This window comes from Gymnodraco acuticeps, unplaced genomic scaffold (genome assembly GCF_902827175.1).
Source record: "Gymnodraco acuticeps unplaced genomic scaffold, fGymAcu1.1, whole genome shotgun sequence".
Lineage (NCBI taxonomy): Eukaryota > Metazoa > Chordata > Actinopteri > Perciformes > Bathydraconidae > Gymnodraco > Gymnodraco acuticeps.
The window spans coordinates 1,374,845-1,400,234 of record NW_022990590.1 but is presented as its reverse complement, the minus strand read 5'-3'; the positions used below and the strand labels follow the sequence as shown (position 1 = coordinate 1,400,234).

Below are 25,390 nucleotides of genomic sequence, written 5' to 3'. Positions count from 1 at the left end.
GCGGTCTTGTGTGTGTGCGGACTGTCACTCCTGTTGACACGGACAACGTCAGCGAAATAGTGCCCACTGCCCAGAGCCCTTATCTCTCCCACGCCCCGACACATGGGGTCACGCCGGCCAATCACAAAGCTTTGATGCGTTCAAGTGCATTATTCTGGCACAGGAAGATTATGTTACAGGACATTAACGATAAAACAGAATGTTGTTGTTCTATTTTTAGACACATCTCGCGATCGACTGGGAATCTCCCCGCGATTGACCGGTTGGGCGATCGATTTACGAAGGCCTGCTCGTCGCGAAGAGACGGAGCAGCTCCACCTGTTGCTGCCTGCGATTCTGCGATCTACGGAGGCCTGCTCCCACCTGTAGAATACGCCTGTACTGGAGAGGTTTTTTGCTGTGCCTGTTAACTGTTTTGGACTATGAGAAGATCTCTAGTCATTCTGAGAAGTCTACTGGATTCAGGTCTGTTCTGCCACCCGCAGTGGGCATCCCCTGCAAAGGTTCAGATGTGTTGCTCAAACAATTACCGGTTCAACAAAATATGTTTTTCTTTTTTGTTTTCCTGCGATGATGGTTCTTCAGGACTGCTTCTTAAGCTCAAATCACACTCTCGCAGACTTTTCCGGTGTTTCTAAATTAGATGACAATGTATGTGTGTCGTTTAAGAGGAAAAGATGCCTGGTTTTTTTGTTGTTATTACTGTCAGGAAATGTACAACCTAACCCTGGTCCTGGCGTTGCCATTTATGTTAAGAATAAGTTCAGTGTAACCACATTAGTTTCCAAATCGATCAGTAAGCAATTTGAATTTTTAGCCATAAATATAGAAGTGGCAAAGGGTCAACAGGTCATGGTGGTGGGCTGTTACAGACCCCCCTCAGCTGTCAAAGACTCCTTGTCTTCACTAGCAAATCTTTTATCACAACTAGACTACAAGGAAATAGTGCTACTTGGAGATTTTAACTGGGACTAGTTAACTGCAGTGTCAGAGGATTTTAAAAACCTTTGTATCTCTTTAAATGTTACTCAGATTGTGGACAGTCCTACTCAACATTAAGTCCCCTAATAAATCCTCCCTAATTGATCTCATTTTAACTAATATTCCCCATAAATATTCATCTGTGGGAGTATTTGCAAATGATCTGAGTGATCACTGTGTTGTAGCCACAATTAGGGACACTAAGGTCCAAAAGGTTAAACCTCGCATTATCATTAAGAGAGACAAAAAACATTTTGTGGAGCAGGGTTTTGTGCATGATCTGTTTGATTTTGATTGGGGTCAAATCGATCTGTGTGCTGATGTAGATACAGCATGGTCTTATTTTTATCTTGGTTTTATGGAGATCATTGATAGACATGCACCCCTGCATAAATTTAGAGTAAAGGGACGAGACAATCCTTGGTTTTCTGCTAATCTGTCCAGTCTCCTTCATGAGAGAAACAAGGCCTGGGCAAAGGCTAGGAAATCAGGCTCAGAGGTAGAATGGCTGCGTTTTAGGCAGCTAAGGAATAGCTTCACATCGCAAATCAAAAGTGCTAAATCAAAGTACTATCTGTCAGTAACCACAAAGAATCTGAATAATCCCGGAACATTTTGGAAAGCCATTAAAATCGTTATCCACCGGCGATATCCGTAATGAGCTACCTCCGTGCATTACCACAGCATCTGGCTCTATATCGGACAGGGCTACTATGCTAAATTGTTTTAATGAGCATTTTGTGTCCTGTGGTTCTCTTTTTGATTCTGTCACTAACTCTGCTTCTGTGAACACTACAGTATGTGACTCTGAAAAACGTGTGTTGGAAAACCCTTTTAGTTTTACCCCTTTTACTGTTGATGTTGTTCGTGAAGCTTTAACCAAGTTAGATCCTAAGAAACCGGCTGGCCCGGACAACGTAGAACCTTTCTTTTTAAAGATAGCTGCAGATTGTATTGCTCCACCTCTCACTACTCTTTTTAACCTCTCCCTCAGCACTAACACAATTCCAAAATTGTGGAAGTCAGCGTATGTCCTGCATTTGCTAAAAGGAGGTGAGGCCACCTTATTAAATAACTATAGGCCAATCTCTAAGTTGTCAGTTCTGGCTAAGGTTCTTGAACGCTTAGTGAGTGAACAGGTAAAGGTGTTTTTATGTAGAAATGACATCCTGTCTAAACATCAGTCAGGCTTCAGAAAGCAACACAGCATCATCACTGCCACAATGAAAGTGGTGAATGATGTGGCGAGTATTTTAGATAATAAGCAGAGTTGTGCAGCTCTATTTATTGACCTTTCAAAAGCGTTTGATACCGTCGATCATCACATTTTAAAGCAGAGGCTAGCCAGTATAGGCATGTCCAGCCATGCAGTGGGGTGGTTTGTGAACTACCTCTCTGAAAGGTCCCAATGTGTTCACTTTGATGGGCTGTCTTCTGAGTGGTTAAACATTGCTAATGGTGTTCCCCAAGGTTCTGTTTTAGGTCCACTTTTATTCTCCATCTACATCAACAGTTTAGGTGAAAATGTGGATGAAGCTACTTTACATTTTTATGCGGATGATACCGTTATGTACTGTGCAGGTCCCTCCATTAAGGAGGCTGGTGTTAAATTACAGACTGTTTTTAACATTATTCAGACTCAGCTCTCTGAACTAAAGCTTCTTTTAAATGTTGAGAAAACCAAGGTAATGCTCTTTTCTAAAGCTAAAAAGACACCAGAGCCTGTTTTAGATATTGTAACTACGCAAGGAATACAACTTGAAGTGGTTACCTGTTACAAATACCTTGGTATCTGGCTTGATGATTGTCTCACTTTTAAACTTCATGTCAATAACCTGCTTAAAAAGCTGAGGGTTAGGCTAGGTTTCTTCTACAGGAACAAGTCCTGTTTCTCGCTTGAGGCCAGGAAAAGGCTAGTCACTGTGACCTTTTTACCTGTGCTGGACTATGGTGATTTGATGTATATAATAATAAGAGATAGCTAAGATAGAACCTATCTATATGGCACTGGCTAAGATAAGATAACTTTAACAAGATGCCTGTGTGCTTAGTATAAGGTGGTTATCATACCAGCAACGGTCTTGCTCGTACTTTCGCTTCCCGTCTGATGAAAGGACCAGGAGTGGCTGGATCAAGTTAGCTACCTAGCTAGTAGCTAGCACGTTAGTTAGCATTACAGCCTTGTCATTTTTATTAGCCTTAATATGAAGTAACATTAAGTAACCCAAAATGTTAAACAGTAAGAGTCATATTTCATGAACCCTTTGAAGAGGACTATAATACACAATTTAAGCCCAGGGGAGAAATGCCAACGATAGCATCGGTGATCGCCGATCTTTTCTACTTCATGCTATCTGCACAAATGGTTGACATTAAACATTAAAAAGACCAGGCAGTTCAGAGAGAATCAAAGGAAGGCAGGCAGGCATCTTTGCATGACATTCTTCAAGACGTGTTTCATTGTGGTGATAGTGAGGGTAGTCAATCGTTTTGTTGACAAAACCGTAGTGACGGCCATCTTGGTGACGTGTGTTGTTGTGCGAGACCAGAGATGTAGTTCATTGAGCGTTTCACACAAAGAAATGTGTTACTTCACAGTTTTACGACACATTTTTTTTTTTTTTACTTGCAAAATTATCTTTTAAATTGACAAACATCGTGTAATTCGTGGCACAATTCAAACGAGATCGAAAGATAATCTTTCTCTCTCCATTGACTTCAATACATATTTTTTCCGAAATAAGGTCCCATGGAGGTCCACCGGAAGGGGAGGGACTTCGCCTCTCTATAGTCCGTTTGAGTTTTGCCAGTGTGAATGCAAACCGAACCTTCTGAAAAATGAAACAATGTAACAAACTGTCGGCTGGTGCACACCAGAGAAGCGGACTATTAGGTTTGAATGCGACCTTAGAAATAGAGAACTTGTTCCTTTGTTGATACATTAATGTATTCACTACCTACAAAATAACAACAAAATAAGTTACCATAGCTATGCAGATGACACACAAATTTACGTAACAATTTCACCAGGAGACTATGCTCCAATTCAAACACTGAGTAAGTGCATTGAACAAATCAATGACTGGATGTGTCAGAACTTTCTCCAATTAAACAAAGATAAAACTGAGGTAATGGTTTTTGGAGCCAAGGCAGAACGTATAAAAGTTAGCGCTGAGCTTCAGTCTGCAATGTTCAAAACAACAGATAAAGCCAGAAATCTAGGTGTAGTCATGGACTCTGACCTGAGTTTCAACAGTCACATTAAAACTGTTACTAAATCAGCCTACTATCACCTAAAGAATATATCTAGGATTAAAAGACTAATGTCACAGCAGGATTTGGAAAAACTTGTCCATGCTTTTATCTTCAGTAGACTCGACTACTGCAATGGTGTCTTCACAGGTCTCACTAAAAGATCTATTAGGAAGCTGCAGCTGATTCAGAACGCCGCTGCTCGAGTCCTCACTAACACTAAGAAAGTGGATCACATCACTCCTGTTCTGAAGTCTTTACACTGGCTTCCTGTGTGTCAAAGAATAGATTTCAAAATACTGCTGCTGGTTTATAAAGCACTGAATGGTTTAGGCCCAAAATACATTTCTGACCTCCTGCTAAATTATGAACCATCCAGATCTCTCAGGTCTTCAGGGACTGGTCAGCTTTCTGTCCCCAGAGTCAGAACTAAACATGGTAAAGCAGCGTTCAGTTATTATGCTCCAAATATCTGGAACAAACTCCCAGAAACCTGCAGGTCCGCTGCAACTCTGATTTCTTTTAAATCCAGGCTGAAGACTTTTCTTTTTGTCGCTGCTTTTAATTGAACTATTCATATCTTAGACTGCACTGTAACTTTTATCCATGTACTTTTTTCTTTTAATGTTTAATTGACAGCACTGTAACTTTTATCCATGTATTTTTTCTTTTAATGTTTATTTTATTAGCTTTTCTTTTTAATGACTGATTTTAAATGCCATTTTCTTAATCTCTTTCATTTTTTGTAAAGCACTTTGAATTGCCTTGTGTTGAAAAGTGCTATATAAATAAACTTAACTTGCCTTGCCTTGCCTTGCCTTACCTATTGACACATGTCGGCTTAACTTGTGACATACAGTACCAGCGCTCCATTAAGAAATATATCACGTTTTTCAAACCACAGCCTTCAGCATCAGCATGTGGGAGTATGAAAGAAATGAAGGCCTTGTTTTGTATGGAAGCGAAAGCGTTCTTGTGGGAGAATAACCTTTGTGGAACAACATCCTACAATATCAAGCCTTAAAAACACATTTAGTCAAACTGATATATACAGAATATATAATGATAACTCTGATTCCGCTGATTTATAATGAATCCCTGTGTTGAATAATGCAGGAAACACTGCTCTGCATCAAGGATTCTTCCTTTCCTCACGCTACAGCCGCTGCAATCAAACAATGAACTTAAGCAGCGTCTGCATTACCATATTGTTATTAAAACATAGGGGATAATTTATGAACTTAAATATACAATTAATGATAATCAATGTAGACTCCTCAGCGCCAGCAGAAGCCTGGTGATCCGCTAATAGGTTTAGCTCAGCCATTGACCGAGTTATCAATTATTCTGTCTAGGCCGTGAGCAGGCTTCTGTTTACAACCTACATACTCGCTGACCTTTTCTGGTGTGGATTTGATGCGGCTGATCAATTCAATGTTGTTCCATAAAAAAGGGTTATTAAAATTTCATCCCCCAAATGCGGTGTGCGAGCCCTGCTGTAATGCGAAAGATTAATTTGCTGGCGTTAGGCTAATGTGAATCGCTCTAATATGATTCACATTAGAGTGGGCCTCAGGGGCCAGCATCGCAGGCCTTCCTGATGCAGAAAGGGAAATTAATTAAAAACAATAATCGTGTAATTCTGCTCATTACTTTTGCTAAAACAGTAGCTCTTAATCCCGGTGTGACTTTTTGATGTATGTCAGATAGCAACTGCTCGCTCAGGGGGGCAATTGCTCGGTGGCATCAGGCAGGTGTCAGGGGCGAGGTGAGGAGGAACAGAATGGAAGTATGGATAAAAGAAAGCCGTGCAACTGGGCGGGAGTAGAGCTTGATAACTCTCGCTCTGACAGACAGGGGTATATAGGACAGGAGACCACTCTATGCTTCCTATTTCTCCCCGTTTCTTCACTCTCGCAAGCCCCTGGACCATGCCAAGTCAGTTTGACTAAGAACATTAGGGTGTCACAGCTTGGGATTTGGAGTTTGCAATTCTATTAGAGCGACGACTCTGGAGGCATTCGTCTTCCCTTCCCTCTACCTCTCCTCCTGGAGGCGCCTCCGCCAGCCAACAGATGCAGGTTTTTACACATCAAAGCTGTTGACTTGCCAGAGTCGTTCCTTCACGCCTCTAATGCTCTTTGCTTCAGAGGACTATACCTTGGTCCCTTGATCAAGTTACTAAACGCGGCTTTGCACATGGCTCACCACCAAAGACGGATGGCTCACGCTGGGACCTGGAAATGCAGGCGAGAAAAGCATCTCAGGGGGATTGGCTTGTGCTTACACACCAAGAGACAGGCCAAGAAAAAGAAGGGAGGGGGGCATACCGAAACAGAGTACTGAGCAAACAACAAAAGCGGGGCCGAAGTCTGCTAATAAAGTAAATTCACAAGCTGGGAAAGACGAGCAAAGGTCTATGTATTTGGCAAACAATACAGGGCCAACAGTTGATGTGTACACTTGGTGGACATTTCCCCTGAAACACTGAAAACGTGTCATAGCAATCCAAAAACTCTAGAAACAGATTGTTTGTGCTTTATACACTTGGGCTTTGAAGCATAGTATTAATAAGTAACGAGAGTCTGAAGAGGAACAGAACTGGCTCTGAAGTGAGAACACGGCAGAATGATTGATTTATCAATACAGAAGCCCGGATAAACCTCTTCATTAGGTGTTCTGCTTTGAAGATGATGGCGAACAGATGAAAGTGCTGCACGACATCAACAACTGTAGCGCAGGAAAGGTGCTTTATTTAAATAAAACCACACAATAAGAAGTAATTGGGTTCTCAGAAACAGGTTGGAAGGAGGAGGCAGAATTATTAGGAGTGAATGGATGTGTGCCTTCCTATGACGCAAACGTATACTGAAGCTGTTACATCTGAGAACAGATTACACCTCCTGAGGCATGTCTTCTTCATTTAAGTGTCACTAGCAACAGTCAGTATGTCTAATGGCGCATTTCTACTACAGCACGGAGCACGGTTTAAGCGTGCCGTGCCCGGCCCGTTTTTGGTTGCGTTTCCACTAGGCGTAGTTCCGGCTAGCGGGTACTTTTTCACAGTTTTTCTGGCTCTCCAAAATCGAGGTTCTTTCCGGGCCAACAACCGGGCTGAGTATGCTAAACTAGTGAGAGAATCGCTGGCAACTACAACAAAATGAACATATTTGACCGTGATTTAATTGTAATACACGTTTCAAAATGATGCCGAAGTAACAACATACTGATACCGGTTAGTAAAAACCATGAATTAATGCTTTGACAAGTCTGCAGACAGACGGCAGGCGAAAAACTTTTTAAAATGCGTGTTTTCTAAATGGAGCTTGGCTAAGCTAACGCAGTATATGCTCCGACCGTCCACACTCACAACAACGGCCTATACAGACATAAATAAACCAGCGACTGTATTCGCCATGACACAGGCAGTCTGTGGTTTGTACTTGTTTAACTTTTGTCTAGTTTCTGAACAGATATGAGGAGCTGTGAGCTCGAGCTATGAGCACGTTGGTTTCGTGGTTCGCATTGAAGATGACGTCACGGCTCTGCCCTCACTGCGTTACTATAGTTACTACCCCAGTTCCTAAACTGTAATGGAAACGCAGTATAAAGTGAGCCTGGCCTACCAAGGCCTAACTATACCGTACTAAGCCGTGCGAGGCCCTGCAGTGGAAATGCGCCATAAGTGATCTCTGTCCACTGTCACTGAGACAGGGAGGGCAGCAGCAGCAGCGTGTGAGAGGAGGTGACCTTCACTGGCTGGGTGAAGAGATGGAACATCTTGCTATAGGACTTGTGATTGACCTCCACTCTAACACAGGGTCATGGACTTTCGTGGGAGTAACACCTTTGCTTCTGGAAAAAACAGCTAAAGGTTTGTTTCTAAGCATTCACCATGTCCCTTTGGATTGATCTAGGCCATGAAAGTATGTGATGAATATAAAACTTGGATCTTTTAATTATTTTGCATTCATTGTACATTCAGTAGCCGGTGAGGGCCACCTGAGTTTATAGTCTGAAGGTCCTTTTCCTCCTCTGCTCTTTCATTCACTCTGTGATACCAGACAATGGGGCAGTTTATGATTCAATGTGCTGTCTGATTTATTTTATTCGTTCTTGTTATTCTTATTTCTATAACATCTCATCTGTGTTCTCTTCTTTTTGTTGCTTATGATGTCTGAGGAGGGACGTATTGACTAACCTCCTCCTCTCCTCGTGTTCCTATACCCAGATGTCCGTGACGTGGATGAGTTGCATCCCAGTTGCACCAAGGCTCCGTCATATTTCCAATATTTATCGATTTTGTTCACATTTCTTCGCTAGTACTGATTGCACATTCGCAGCTCCTTTATAAACAATGTAACTATACTTTGTGTGGGAATATACTGGTTTAATTGAATACAGCACAGCTTCTCTGTATTTCATGAATATTGAATATTAGCAGAATGCCATTGGATGTCTTCTCCTTCAGAGGAGACTTTGGAGGAAAACAGATATTTAGACAGATTTTTCACTTGACCATTTGTCAGTTTTTTTTGCCTTTTAAATACCTTTCTACACCTAAGGTGGAAATGTGTTGCAGTGTGCACCTTTCCCCTACATTACCTGAGCAGTTTTATAATATATTGTACAGCATGAAGGTCTGCCAGAGTTGGAAGAATATGAGACATTTTCGTCTTCAGCAGGATTGACCTAACTTTGAGTCAACTAATTAGATCAGTTCTCCTCCCACACAGCGCTGGGATCAGCTGATCATTTTACTCTTATAAAAGTCACAGTGACTTGTCAGAATGTTTTTTAGTAAGATCCTCTTCCTAAAATAGTTCCCTTATAAAAAAGGTGCACAGTTGCATGTAACAAACAGCTGTTGAAAAATGTCACCATATAAGCAGCCAGTGCAAAACAGTTATCTAGCTGAGCTAATTTTAAAGGGGCCCTATTATGCTTTTGGGGGTTTTCCCTTTCCTGTAGTGTGTTATAGGTTTTTGTGCATGTAAATGGTCTGCAAAGGCACAACTCCTAAAGTTCCCTCCAGAGGGGATTTCTCTCCCACATACTGTATTCCCCTCCACCTTGCCTGAAACGCCTCCATTGTGACATCACTACGTAACACTCCCGCTCCTATTGGTTAGCACTCCAACACAGTGTATGTGATAGGCTAAGGGGCAGGACATTTCTAAGCCGTTGACTAATCACAACAGAGCCGGCCAGCTAAAATATGAGAGCAGACTGGGCTCTGGTTTCAGACAGAGGATAAAAAGAGGCAGAGAGGCTAAAAATACAATTATGAAACCTGAAAATAAGCATATTAGGGCCCCTTTAACTAGTTAACACACAAAGTAACTTTGAGTCAACGATAGTCTCTTAATCACAATATCTAAGGTGGATGTGGTGATGTCACAACATATCTCCTAAAAAAAATGTAGATGTGTATTCCCAACTTCAAAACATGTATCAAAAAAAGGTCTGTGTGAACCGATCAGGACTGACACTATTGACTTGTATCTATTATTGGCATCGATAGCTAAGAGCATTGAGAGCCAAAAATGGAAATAAGACAAATAAAAGAAATTGGGTGAGCGACATTAGATCAATAAAGTTGATTTAAAAAGGTCAATATCAATTTAAATGCATAATCAAATATTATTTGTATGCCATGTTTAAAAAATAAGAGCATGCTTGTATTGAATGTTACACTTCACAGGTGCAAAGTGTGGGAACAAAAATAGATTCAATGCCTAAGATAAGCAAAGATAGCAAAGATAGCAAAGAGAGAGTCTTTGGTCACATGCCGGGTGAAACATGGGCACACTGGCTAAAATGGCGGCAGATGGTGCTGGAAAGCCATAAGGGTTTAGGAAATTAGGGGTTCATTTTTGGATTTAATATGACGTCTCACAAAAGATAAACAATAAATTCAATATTTATGTCTCATGCCTAGCATCGTAGTTATTACATATTGCTTTTTCCACTTAATAGTCCTAGATAATCAAGTTTTGATTTGATAAGGAGAATTCTCCTTTACTCAATTAGAAGAATTATTTTTATTTTGGGCTGTAAGTATCCTCTTTGTCAGTGATTTGCAAAGGGAGCTTTAGAAAGTAAAGCAGCTGCGGATGCAGGGAGAATAAAAAGAAATACTTCTTTGCTTTAATACATGCTGAGTAATTGTCGCTGTATTTTGAAAAGCTTCTAGACAGTTAGTGCTTATTTGCTTTTCACTGCTCTAATTGTGCTGCCTTGAGAAAAAAATTATACAGTACGTGCCCCCTGCTCGGTTCCAAACGGTAGGCAAAATCACTGTGAACTATTGCTGCCTGTGGCATTAACTGCTCTCACTGCTGAGAGGGGACAGAGGGGAGGGCAGCATCATCCATTCTTTTACTGCATTTATACAACTGAGGCAGGGGTTAGTATGTGGATGTGTGTTAGTTCCTTTATTTTTACTACTGTTTAAAGAAACGAGGATTCAGTGTGAACATACAGCAGCATTTTTTATATTAAAAAAAGCCATTGCCACTAATCTCTTTTTAATCTACACAACAATGTGTCTCTACCGAGTGTTTCTAATTAATGAAGGCCATCCAAAAAGTCCAGAGCCTTTGTTTACTTTTGGAGTCGTGCGTAGCAAACCACTAACCTTTGATATGAGCTGTCACTGCTGCATAATCATAATCAATTCGGCCAAAAATGTAACAGTCTTCTTCAAAGCACATCAAAACCCTCATTAATACTCTTAACACAGCCCAGTGGGTTACAACTAAGCTGAAACGTGAACATCATAGAGTAACATAAAAAGTGTTGTAAAAAATTAAGGCAGTCATGGGCTAATCCTCGTCAGAAAGAACAGCATGGGGGCCGCTCTTGTTCTTCTTCAATCAAAATATTGGTCGTGGGTGTGTCGAGTTCATCTTGAATCAAAACCTAGTTTGAGCTGCGGCCATAATTCAGTTGTATTGTTCACACTTCAAAATCTGTTGAAATATTTTATGCATTCCGATGTTTGGCAAGTCCACTGGGGGCGGAGATTTAAAACATGGTCGTCAGCATAGAGCTTGTTAATTTCTACGCATGTAGTTTAAAAACGGACACACTGTTGCACAGGTTCTTTCTAGATTACGGTTAGTTCAGAAGGAAGAATGTACGGATTAACTAAGTAGGCCATGAGCAAAACAATGAAACTGTGGCTATGAGACTTTTTCTGTTTCCTATAATCACTTGCCAGAGATTGGTAGCACCCTACATAGATCGCTTTAATTTCCTTCCTATCCTTCTGGTCTTTTTTTCCGGCAGAGAAAAACATCCCAAGCTCTTGAATGAGTGAAAACGCTTTGAATCCCTGATGTTCATTCGAAATATTCCAATTCAAATCCCCATAAATGAATAGAGAATGAATAGTAGTGGGAATAAATTAGCCACTTGCTAATTAGCCGTTAAGCCATCTTTGAATGTGACATTTTAAGAAAAGGAAGAGGTTTCAGAATGAGCGACAGTAGTGGGGGGTCTAAGGCACACACTCTTTGGGTCTTCACCAACTTCACACACACCACACACACACACACACACACACACACACACACACACACACACACACACACACACACACACACACACACACCACACACACCACACACACACACACACACACACCACACACACACACACACACACACACACACACACACACACACACAACACACACACAACACACACACACACACACACACACACACACACACACACACACACACACACACACACACACACACACACACACACACACACACACACACACACACACACACACACACACACACTAATAAGTGTGGACATCTGTAACTAGGGCTTTTGACCTCAGTTAATAATAGTTCGCCACAGTTCACAGTCAGCAGATAAAGTCTGTTTCCTCTCAGACCTGGCTGAGGACACAAGGGAATGGACTAATTGTACAGCCTTCAGAAGGAAATTGTGGATGGGCGTGGAAGGAGAGAAATGTAGGCATGTTCAGTTTTGGTCACACTGCACCTGAATATAAGGATTAATTACACTGCGAACACAGAAAATACATCAGAGAAACATTCAACGCACCTAGATAATCACATACACATACAGTTTCATTTACTCACATTGTACAATCAGCTCCACCTCGGCCTCCCGGGGCTTCACGTTGAACCCGTTATACTGGCTGGTCTGACAGCGGTACGAGCCCGTCATCTCCCTGGAAACATTGACAATCCGCAGCACGCCGTCATAGCTCTCCATCTGCATGCTGCCGTCCGGCATTGGCACCTCCTTGTCGGCTCTCGACCACAAGATGATGGGTTTGGGCTTTCCTGAAACAAGGCACTCCAGCTCCACTGTGTCACCCTCGCGGGTCACCAGGGGGGACTTGCCCCGAGGGACTGTCAGGTTGGGGGGAACTAAGAAAGAGAAAAACAGAGGAGGGACTGATATGGGGCTCTAGAAAGTCAGCAGGCGGGGTAAGAGGAAATCGTCGACTGGGGGAGGGGTCGTGTGGACGGCATGGAGGGGGGGGAAGCGAATGAGCATCCAACAAGTTGCAATGGCAATGAATATCAGCAACATACACAGCTTATATGGAAGGACCATGCAGATATTAGCAGCGGTAATGGCTAATGGCTGGAACTGAACGACCTGACCATGTACCAGAAGTAAAACCATCATGGGGGGCAGCAGTGAGGAAGTTCAATGCAAATCAAGCAATGGCAAACAATGAACAATGCAATGAAGAGCGGACAAGCAAGTACACATTTGTGACCATGATGGTCAAAGAAAATGAACAACAAATGCTCTTTTTTGGACCAATCATTTATAGATATTAGGAACTCAGGAACTGTGAGCCCTTGTTTGATTTTCCACTCTAGCTGAAGAACTGTATAGAAACTATAAAAATAAGAAGAACATATAGCTGAAATGTGGGACTTTAAGAGGGATGGATTAATTGACAGGACTTACAAAATGTTTTTGTATATGTCCTTGGTTTAATCAGTAATTTTGGCCAGTCACACACATTTTCTGCAGTCGCCCCCACGGTTTTCTGGCAACCTCATGGTGACCAAAAACTCCAGGTAGTCTCCGACTGTGGCCAAGATTATAGATCAAAACCGTTGTTTATATGCTTAACTTTTCAACAGAGACAGTCTCTCCCTGCTTACAGTCCAGTATGAGAAGCTAAGATAACTGCCACCCGTTTTAACTCCTTTGATTTTCTTCCCATCTTTACTTGTTTCATCTGTGCTCTCAGCTCTCTCTTGCTTTTTTTGGATTAGTTGGTAAACATGGCAATATAAGTTTGTCTTTCACATCGATAAATGACCCCTTGGCTTAGTATTGATCCTAGTGGCACCTTGTACTTGCTTACGGTAGGAATGAAGGTTTGCAGAAGTCTTATGTTTGACCAATCCGTGAGGTTCAGTACTGTGAACTCCCACCCTGCAGTTCCTGGGCCAGACTCACAGCCGGCAGTGTTTTGTCACCAGATTCTTCCGATTGATTTCAAAGTAAGGTTTCTGCAATAGTTCCTAGTCCCTTGGAAAAGTTCTTGCAGTAGAAAGAGGCTATACATCGCTGACGTGAAGCTTAAAGTATCCACCTAATAATCCAACTACAAACACACTTTATGTACTCTACATCTGCCTAAGCAAGGCATTGCCCTTCCAAGATGCCATCAACATCATCGTCAACATTGCCATTCTCATCAGCAGTACAGTATTATCATCATCCTTGTCACATTTCCATCATAATGTTCATCATCACATTGCTTTCTCATCCCAGTACTATTTCCAGGATGGATTTTGCCATCGTGATTACAACCCTTATCACCATCACCATCATTACCATCGCTCTCTGCAGCTTTTTACTTCTCCGCCCGCCTCCTCGTGCAGCTACTCAATCTCATCACAGCATCATATATTTCAGAGTTTACAACAGAGCACTCCCAAAGGTGATAGAGCGTTATTGCTGTCCGTGTAAGAAAATATGACCCAATAAATAGTTTGCCTTTGTTTAACGGACACTAAGAGCCTTGGCTGAAAGGAACAATGAATAATAAAATAAGTGCGTAGTGGCAAATTGCTGGACACATTTGCAGGTTTCAGTGAATGTGTGTGGGTGAATGTGTGTGTATATATCGATGTATTCTCACTTTGGAAAGAAGGAAAACTAGCAGGTTGGACTAGGCAGTCTGGTTCCTCATCAAGAAAGCTAGCCAAGTACATTTGTTTAATTAGCAAACCTGGCAAAGTACACTGGCTCATAGAGTGCGCTCTCTGTGTGTGTGTGTGTGTGTGTGTGTATATGTCTGTGTTCATGTATCTTTGTGCAAGTCAAAACCATCAGATGACTCAAAGTCTATTTTGTATAAGTGCTCCCAAAAATTGTTTACAGCGAACAATTCGAGGAGTAAAAATCTTCTCAGCAATGATGAAACCGTGTCATGCTTCCCTGATGATTTTCGAAGCACTGCCATTCTGCCCAAACAATGCTGCAGCTGGAATGAAGTCAAGCAACAATTAAGTTTTATAGTGATGAAATCGCTAGCAATTTCCAGAAAAATAAACAGAGTCCAGCCATAGTTCTTTTAACCCCATCTGTCTCGGTGAGAGGTAACAATATAACTGCTACTTCAACTTTGCAACCGCCAGTAATCTCTTTTGTTCTCAAGGTTTCTCAAAAAGTAGTTACTCAAAATGCTGGAACAGCCGTATGCGGAACTAGATGTGAATTGTAGATTTAGACAAAAAAACATGCAGCCCGGCTTCTAAGGTTGTGCTTAAACCATCCTGACTCAAGAACAAAATATAGAAACTCAGAATAATAATTTATTTAGACATTTGGAAAAGTCTCTGAATAAGGCAACAATTCACATAATCGTCTCTTATTGAATTATTTGTACTTTCCTTAGGGCAATGGAAATTATCTGTAAGCACAACAACAACACCCTATAAGTTAAAATAGCAAATGTGTTAACATACAGAGATGTTTTAATGAAGATACGGACCAGTTCGCATTCATTTGGAGGCGTGTTTCTGGCTAAATAAAGAATATAAATTCAAAATGAATTTCCCTTTCCCGTCTTCACCAACTCCAATAATAATTCTGAATAAGCTCGTTTGCTTCTACTAAAGCTGAAAGGAACTGTATTCGGGTGATAATAACTGGGGATAAAGTCTTCATGATGGACTCTTTCATTCACATGTAGCGATTTTATCCACTGTTAATGTTTAGATATTGTTCATAGCAGCGTTAAACCAATTCTACTGTACACGGGAAATACTTTTGCAGATGAATAGGCCTTTTCAGCCATTGCAACCAACATGTAATGCTGTTTGGCTTTACACAAACATACATAAACATGTTGGTGTCATTAGCCTGGGATAATGAACACTGGTCATTCACAGATAACTCTTGGCAATGATGTTTGGCACCAACCGAGCAGCAAAAATGATCTTCCGCAGAGACAATGACAGCAGACACTCATTTCACTCTCACACTCGCTGATTGGTATTTGCGCAATGTCTGGACTGAGGCAGCCAGGTGTCAAGAGCTGACATATTTCTTTCCACAGCATATTTTCTCCACTTTTCCGAATGTATCCCTGGGTCCAAACAGGGAAGCAGCTAAATGACAGTCAGGAAAAGGGGGGTTCAGCAAGCATCCATTAGAGGGTGGAGGAGAGGTGTATTCACTGAGTTGCCATCATTACACCTGGCTTCTCCACAGCCCAGATTAGACATGCAATTACAGTTTTCTGCCTATTGGGTTTGGCAGCACAAATACTGGCCATCAGCTGCCATTATCTCTCTCCCCAGCATCACGGAAACACAAACAGACATACTTTTTTTGCTGCATTCTTCATCCTTCTCCCTTTTACCAAGTAAAGACTGTGCCTTTGTGAGTGAGACTGACCACTGAGAGGCTCAGTGCGGCACCTAGCCTGGTCTTCACTGTGCTGTCATTGTGCCAAAGCCCTCCAAATGCCAGTGATGCCTACAGGGCATGCCCGCTGTGTGCGTATGCTTGTGCAGCGTGCGCTTAGGTAGTTTTATGTCTCTGCATGTGCATAGCCGAGTGTTTCTCTTTCCGCCCACGGCTGACCCCATGCTGTGTTCCCGCCTCAGTTCTTCAATGGGATGCTTGTTGTTGTCGTTGCAGTCTGAAAACATTGTCTGTTTGTGTACTTTGTGGGGCTAAATTGGGACTGGACACCCTTGTTTGGCCTCAGCAGGGCAGCACATCTCCAGGGCCTCTGCTGGAATGATGTGGAGGGAGTGGAGGGACTGATTGCTGAAAAGCTTTCAGCAGGATCCAGCAGCGCCGTGGCAGACAGAGCCCAATGTGAGCCGACTGCAAAACGTGAGAATATGCGACACTTTGCATTTTCTTACATTGACGGGAGCCAGTGGTGCCCATTGACGTCTTTGAAAATAAACAACGTTCCGGCTGCCCCCTTTTTCGGGTTTAGTGCTGTGACATCCCTCCCTGTCACCATGGCAACATAGCGCTCTCTACAACTGCAAGTCCTGCAGAATGTGTTTCTGTATGTGTGAGTGTGTGTGTGTTTGGACAGCTTGAGGCCAATGAGTTGGTCACAATGCTCTCTGCTCCTCTGAGTCCGGGGCCCCTGGGGACAGAGACGAGTCTCAGAGGTCCACTGTGGACACGTTTGAGAATATGTGAGGGTGGTAGGCATATAAATCCTGAGTTGCTGAAGTCTAATAAATAACCACCGATGTGTTAAAATTGGCTTAGTAAATTGATAAACTGCAGCAACACACTACTGACCAAACATATGACTGTGTGTGTGTGTGTGTGTGTGTGTGTGATTTTCTAGCTCCCCTGATATCCTACAACTTACCTTGCGATCAATCACCCTAACCCCTCATGAATTCATGTGGCAGAGATTGTAGAACAGCCAGCTTTCCACACAAAAGCACTCATGGGTTACAGTTTGATTTTCTGGCCACACATACACTCTTTTTTTAAAAATATTTACCCAACAGGTGAGAGTAAAAGGAAGGCCCAATTCCCAGTTTAGAAAGAAACAAACCTGAAGTACCACCATTTTTCTGCTGCCAAGTAGTGAACAACTGCCTGAAAAGGACCAGAGTTGATGTACATGGCTCAGGGGGGTTTGACAGTAGTTAATGAGGGAGTAGAGGGTTTTCTATTCATGTTTCCCTCCCAGGTTTTTTCCAGCTGGACAGGGAGGTGATTTCCCAGATGGCCACCTCCATAAAGCATGACTTCAGGTGGTGCATTCAAGGCTAAACACATTACACTGGGAATAATGTGCTCTAGTCTTATTAACATATGTTATGTACTCACATCAAAGTGGAAACAGTTCTACTGTACGATAACTACCGCTATACTGCCATTAAGGTATTGTGATTACAGACAGCAGTGCTTTTTACATTGACACGTTTCCCCAGCAACACCACAGATGTCGTGCTGAAAAATGCTGCCAGGTGGTTATATGCCTATCCTTCTGGATGTGGCATGACCGTGGCATCAACAGTTGTCATATGGCAAACATCTCAGGACAGCATCCCAGCTTTGGGACATCTGTTAGGCCCCTTAATCCCAGTTCACAGCTCACTGGGCCTGTTTCCGGACCCCCGATGGCTTGTTCATCCAAAACTGGAAAACACTGCTCCAGTTTGCCTTTCTTAACCTAATTTAGCATTTGAGAGTGATCAGAGACATTTTATTTGAGGTTTTAAGGTGTGATTGCAAAAATGCAGTACTTTTCTCATTATCTTTCTGCTTTTTATATGCTTCAATTAATGGATTGGACCATCTTTTCAATGTTGAGGGGATAGATAGTGATGTCCTATTCACTGTGTTTCAGGAAAACTCATTATGGACTAATATGCCACCGAACTGACCATTTGCTGCCCTGATCAGTGATTATTCCATTGATAGCTTTAGGGAAATCTAGACACAAAAACCCTGTCAAACTCTGGATTTATTTGCATGTTCAGGCACATGTAGTTAGATAGATATTCTACACTTAAAAAAATTCAAAGTCGGTGTCTTTTTTAACCTCTGTAGCAAAACTGTAAGGAATTAATCAATTCATTCGATCATTCGATTTTGGGAAGTGTACACTCCAGCAACGACAACTACACCTGAGAAACACACCAACAAAAATAATAATGCTTGTTTGTCTCCGAATTTACCCCAAAAAGATGCTGTAGAAACTGATTCCTGCTTTAGACACTTAATTCTAGCCTTAATCTTTCAGCATTGTACCATGTATGCATCAATCCAGTGCATATCTATGAAACCTTTTACAGGAAACGCAGAAAAGTCAACTGGAGATGGCGTTTTTCATCAAGAAACCTACAGAGCAAATGCTGGCTAAATAAATAATCAAGCTACAAGCTGACACAATCAGGAACATATGTCATTTCAGTGGTTGCCAAATGATAAGCCTGCTTTTGTCTCCCTCAGTGTGAAATCAAGGACCCATTGTTTCAGAAATTGCTCAGAATTCAGAGTTTAAAATCTGCCTCTGTTTTTTGTTTTTAAGTGCATGCATGCTGTGCATAGCAACAGTAACTAAGGAGGCAGGGATTAGCTTTAAGTGTGTATACCGCTAATTGCTGGACCAGCTGGATTTCCTACTGAACACAAAAACACATTTTCAAAAAGCAATAAAAGAAAATGACCATGTGACTAACATCAACAAAGAACCACCGTTTGTGAAAACTACATGAGTATAAAGCATGGAGGGAAAAAAAAGGCAGCAAACAATTTGTTTTCCACCCACTGTGACCAGACAGCAGTTGAACCTTTGCACCTCGTAGGTGTTGCAAAGGTTTGCAGAGTTTGCAACAGAAGCAAGCACATCATCCCGGCCAACAGCCAGCGGTCATACTGTCCCTATTAAACTCAAATGTTACATGGTCACTGGAGTGATGGCAGCTCATGACGAATCAGAGTCAAACAGACAACAGGACATTTGAAAGGAGGATACACAGAGACGAGCCGGCCTGCAGCCAGCTTCCTATGACTCAAACTCAAACCAGGAAAAAAAAAAATAAACGACTTTGTGTTTATTAAACTGGCTCATTTTTAATTAACAGAGCACTTAATTGATTTGCTTAATTCATTAACTGCAGTGATTCTTTAGATTGACAGAAACACTGGGGGGTGCCAGGATCTCAGGTGTGAGCGGGATGCTAATTGAGGAACTCATCACGGGAGGATTTATCTCACAAGAAGAGAGCGGTGACTTTCACTCCTAATACTTACTTTGTGAACATCAATCAGACTGAGGATGAGCTGCTGCCCAGTGCTGATGCTACGCTGCATCAACAGACCGCTCTCGCTACAGTTGTGTTGTTTCCTGGACGCCAGGTTCCGTAGAATCACGTGTTTGAAGTCATTAGAGCTGCAATAAGCGGGTATCAGCTTTAAATGTCAAGAATTCAACCGTAATCATTGTAGATGCTATTAAAGATGTTTCTCTAATGTGGTCCCAATGGTGGCTCCAATCTAAAGTCACATAACCATAGAATGGCAATTATTATCTCACAATAATCCAGCAAGACACACCCACTATACTCACATTTAACATGCAGACTAATGAGGAGAGGATTAATAAGATAGTATCTATCCAACTAAGTTAGAAGTCTCATAACTCTTTTCAGTTGTTCCTGTGTCATGCTGTTCTTAATCCTGAGAGTATCCAATGGGGAGGTCGGTGTCCTTGTTTCCAGACCACGCTAAATAAGTATTAGCCTGGACGAGCAAAGAAGTTGCTTATTTAATAAACGTGCCATGATAGCAAATATGAGCCCTGTTTTGCAAAAATGTGGAATAATGCAGGCTGTTGGAATCTGAGTTGAAAGAATGGAACGTAATAAATATTCTCTTTTATAAAAGCGGTGCCGTCGGCTGGGGCTAAATCCGGGTTTGGAATCTGGAACCGGAGCCAAAGCGGGAACAGCCAGCGAGCTCCAAAGTGTTCAGACTAGAAACACTTTAGGCTCAATCGCTTTCCAGCCACTATCCCAGCACGAAAAACCCTGGCAGACCTGCAGTGTAATCTCCTCTAAACACTTTTATTAAGACTTCTAATTGAGGCTCGGCTCTCTCCCTTCAGGAAAACAGGCAGAGGAACAACAACAGGGCTTATTCCAACCCAAAACAGGCTGCAGGCTTATGTCGAGGCACAGTCACAAGACGCTTTAGTTCACAACAGCTATACTGTGCCGCTCAGTGAAGACACTGCTCCGATTCAATCTCAACCTGACGGAAAGAAGCGCCTCACATGACAGAGCTTGTCAACCCAGTGAAGCGACAGGTATTGTTAATGGAAGCGCACAATTCAATATATTATTTCCAATGAGGAGGAACAGCTTAAAGACAATGCAACACTTTCATAATATTTCCTACAAACACATCTGACTGGAACAATGAACGCTTAAGAAGCACTCACATTCAAGCCTTAAGGAAACCTTTCATTTCATATGATCACAAAAGTCATGTTCCTCGGTCATTTCCTCAGTCAGACACCATTTTTGTTTCACATTAAAGGTTCTGTGTTAATGCAACTCCATCGCCATGGCACTCCAAAAGAAGAGACTGCACTACTTAAAAGATAATGAGGAAACAATCTTGGCAGGTGCGATTGATCCCACTGTTTTATAGCGCAGGGATTATCAAAGGATTATCTCACAATAATTATGCGCCCAAGGTCGATACACTGCTTTCATGTTCGCGCTGTGAGAGGCAGAGAGGTGTGTGCGCGGGAGGAAAACAAGACGTGAGAGGAGGTAAAGGTGCGTGTGTTTGTGCGTGGTAAACGTGGAATAAAGATTGGGATGAACCCAATCGCAAATATCACACCCAAAAGTAATTTATCAAGTACAAACACACCAGGAAAATGAATTGAAAACCAATTAATCTCCAATCTAGTGGCAACAACTCACGGAATATCTGAGATTCCCAAAGGAGGACCCACACTGGGTCAAATGGGTCACATCCTATTGCTATGGACGATGAAGTAATTACCCAAGCATTACCACAAATGCCGCCATTTGATTGACTTTACAATGGAAATTACAGATAAAGACCACGATTCCTGTCATATTACATGAGTTTCTTTTACAATCATTATCGCAGAGCCTCGCAGAGTACGCACAGAACAAATGGTTAACAGTACCCAATGCTATGTAGCAATCATCTACTGTAAGTCAGGCTCTTTTGTTGACTCTTATGACATCTGACATTGATTGATGCTAAAACAATGGAAAAGAAAATGGATGTTTGAAAGCATATTTTGTCCTTTGATTAAACTGTTAAAGATTGAATGATTTCTTTAAACACCTACGCCTTGTCTTCTTTTTGGAACAAGTGATGTAATGTCTACAAGACACAATGAACAGCTGCTGGAACACTGTTCTCTTTCTATGAGACTACTCAACATGCCACGATTGAAGCTATAATGATGCAGCTCAGTAGACAAGGTGGACTGGTATGGTGTGTTATTAACATGCCGCTTACATGTATACAAAACGTTAGTCGGAACAGTGGTGGAGGCAGCCAATTAGATGGGAGGACAATGGATGTTTAGTCTCTGATTAGTCGGACGGATGGATTCAGATTTGGTTCAAAGGAAGTCCAATCGACCATTAATTGTTGGGTGCTGTGAGTAGGAATTAGAGTAGAACAGGCTTTGGCATGGGACAGATTACTGGAATTGAGTGAGGCAGTGAACAGCAGTCAAAACATATAAGCGTTTTTAACCTGCGCAGACAGTGATTTAAAGGGTCTGTTCATCCAAATCACACTCAGTATCTTGTCTTTTATTTTTTCAAAGGCGGATACGTTTTGTTTGTGCTACTTAAGCAATAAATATATATATTTATAAAAAAAAAGAAAAGACCATTAAATTCCCTCTAAAATAACCTAAAACATCTAAAATTTCAACTTTTCAATTCTGTTAATACAATAGATAATGCTACATTTCCTCCATTTTTTAGGTACAACATTCTAAAGGATTTGGATGAACTGACCAATTTAGGAAAACAAAAACATCCTACAAGCTAGTCTTATTTCGCATTTTTGCTACCATTCCTATATTTTAAACACCAACTAGGCTGCTCAAATCTGGGAACATGGCAACTCTACTTGAAAAATCAGGTTGATTTGACATGTTACAATCATTTTTAAGTTCAAGTTTAACTTTATAAACTACTTACCTAGAGCCATAGCAAGCTATATCATGTATTCTACTCCTTTAAGTTGTAATTAGAAAGTGTACAGTATAGCAAGTTTAACTTTGAACGACTGGACTTATCGTTGTCGTAAAAAATAGATTTACAATGCAATGGATACAGTTTAAAATCCTTAGTTTTAACAAAGAAAAAAGGTTAGCTGGAAACCATTGGAATAATAAACTGATAGGATTGATAGCAAAAACAAAACAAAATTAGACTTTGTTTGATTTAAAAAGCTGACGTCCCACAGTCTAAGAAACACTGCCTGTTTTTTTTTTTTATCTCTGCTTCGTCATTTGACATTTTCAATCTTGCATGATCTTCTAAAGCATGTGTGTATGATTAAATTACCTTCAAGATGTGTGTAAATGTGTCAGAGGCTTTGGAGGGTGGGTAGATGCGTCACTGACACAAAGGGGTGTGAGGCTCACCAGTTGTGGAGGAGATGTTGACGTCAATGCTGATCTCAGGGATGCCTCCGCCCTTCAGCGCCGCCACGCAGGTGTAGGTGCCAAAGTCGGTGAACTTGAGGTCTATGATGTCCAGGTTGGTGGTCCCGGGGGAGATGTCGGGGTCCGTCTGGGTGATGACCATACGCTCCGAGCTCCGCAGGGCACGGCCATTCTTCAGCCAGCTAAAGGTCAGCTCCTCTGGTGGGGTCGCCTCCACCTGGGACATTCAGCATGACATCATTTATGCTGCACTGATGAGTTACTCACTATGACTTCATGCATGTGGCTGTTTATTTGACATGGTCCAACTGCAGAGCTCAGGGCAGGGGTATTCAAACTTTCCACATACAGAAAAATATACCAAGGAGTGGGCCGCTAGAGGTGAGGTATATTGCCTCATAAGTTAAGTTGTAAGTTAGAAAAATCAATCAAATGTATGTAAAGGATGCTTGATACTTGAAAATGCCTTAAGAAAAAAACAGCCTACATCACAGCTCCCCATAGGGTTTCATTTATTTTGTTACAAAAAGTGTTGCAGCTCATTCCTTAGAACAGAAGCCTCAGATTGCTTATTATCAGTGGCGAACCGTCAGGGCCTTCAAGGTATTCAGAGAATACCCTGGAACACTCGGATAAAACAAACAAAAAATCGATTTAATTATATAAATAAAATGTATATAAAATGAATAAATGAGAATGGTATCTGTGTGGTTGATCTGTAATATTACAGTGTTACGTTGATTTGTTTGTCCTTCTCGGACCATGCACTACACATTTCAGTAGAAAAGAAAGCAACCAATCAGATCTTGTTCTGGGTGTCTGGGTAGAATATCCTTCAACCAAGGTATTCTACATCCTTGATAGAATGCCCTGGCCGTTGCACTGAATGAGAGCGTACGTTTGGACTGACAGTTTGATCAACCAATCAGATATTGATTTGTAGCCAATGGCCGTATTCTTTCAGAGTTCCCCTCGGTTCCAGGGTATTCTAGAAGGCCCGCTAGTTAAAGGTAGGGTAGGTAAGTTTGAGAAACCGACTTGAGATACACTTTTTGTTATATTCCATGGAATGCTCTTAACATCCCGATAGCAATTAATATATTAAATGCTTTGACAATAAATACATTAAAAAATGTCATCTGTGGAAGCCGTAGTACTGTAAAAAGCACGACCAATCATTTTAGCCGGCCCGGCTAAAATAACTGGATGGCCTACCTGCCTGTCAGCCTTCCATCTGTGCACAAACTTATCTCGTGCCCTCATTGGTCATGTGCGCGTTCGTGTGTGTTGGAGGAGGGGCTCTGTAAGGAAGTGGCAGATTTGTTCCAGCTGTGTATTTTCAAATTCTAGCGCACTCGAGCTGGTTTCTCCAAAATTACCTACCGACCTTTAACTGGCTCGAGGCAGAGGATCTAGATGAATGCGACGAAGCAATTCATGCCGTTTTATTGTTTTTAACGTTGAAATGACAAGTGCAACAGGTGAAGATGAAGTTGTTGCGGAATTGTTGCGAGTACCCTTTCCAAGACGACAATTCAGTGAAAAGACGGACATTATAATGCCGCGGAGGGGGAGGAGCGGCGGCGGGGGGTGGGTGTGTCTACAGAAGGTCCAGTTGTGATGGCCACGGTTCGCCACTGCTTATTATAAGGGGAAATATGAAGGGTATATTTCAAGCTTGTTATGTTAACAAGTTGTTTGGTTTTTTTCTTATCATCTTAGATTGGTTAGAAAATGTTTTCAACTTTGATTGTCTGAATTTATTTGCAAAGTGGGCTTATTAACACATGCATACTACTGTGTAATATATTTTTACATATATATTTAAGAAGTTCAATAATACAATAGACAAGCACAAGTTTAATTTGTAGAACATATTTCACTATACTTTTTTAATTTGCTGAGGGCCGATGTTTGGACTCCCCTGGCTCAAGGTTTTGATCCACTTCCTGCTATAGAGTGGTGCAGTGACGCATCCTAAAACCCGGAAGTAAGCTTCTTCCGGTTCCCTCGACAAAAAAGCAATGCAATTTCTCCATAGGATTTTGGAAAATAGCTCGAAATAAGGTCTGTGGTTGACACACATTTAAGAGACGGATCACGTTTTGTTCAGTTGGATAATCTCCACATGTCTACCCTACTTTTATCATTTTCAGACCTTATTTCGAGCTATTTTCCAAAATCCTATGGAGAAATTGCATTGCTTTTTTGTCGAGGGAACCGGAAGAAGCTTACTTCCGGGTTTTAGGACGCGTCACTGCACCACAGCCAGCAAACTTAATAAAGTATATACAAGCTATATTTGCTGCCTTATGATATGTTAACTTAATAAGTAAAAATTATATCAAACTGTTCAAGGTGTGTTTTTAACATGTAATAAATATATGCTCAGAAGACTACATTAATTTCGCAATAGAACATAATACTGTGCTATATATATATATAGAGAATACA

At 41.5% G+C, this 25,390-nt stretch overlaps 1 protein-coding gene across 6 annotated transcripts in view; it reads right to left on the bottom strand.

Moving 5' to 3' along the window:
• Nucleotides 1-25,390, bottom strand: part of mdga2a (MAM domain containing glycosylphosphatidylinositol anchor 2a) — a 203,606-nt gene that overhangs the window by 69,454 nt on the left and 108,762 nt on the right. For 3 of the 6 annotated variants that reach the window (XM_034228593.1, XM_034228597.1, XM_034228598.1), the window contains exons 8-9: nucleotides 22,916-23,153; nucleotides 12,360-12,653 (exon numbers count right to left, since the gene is read on the bottom strand). In XM_034228593.1, coding sequence (XP_034084484.1) covers nucleotides 12,360-12,653; nucleotides 22,916-23,153 — 532 coding nt within the window. Of the gene's footprint in view, nucleotides 1-12,359; nucleotides 12,681-22,915; nucleotides 23,154-25,390 lie in introns of all 6 variants that reach the window. The other 3 variants (XM_034228594.1, XM_034228595.1, XM_034228596.1) reach the window with 1 other exon arrangement.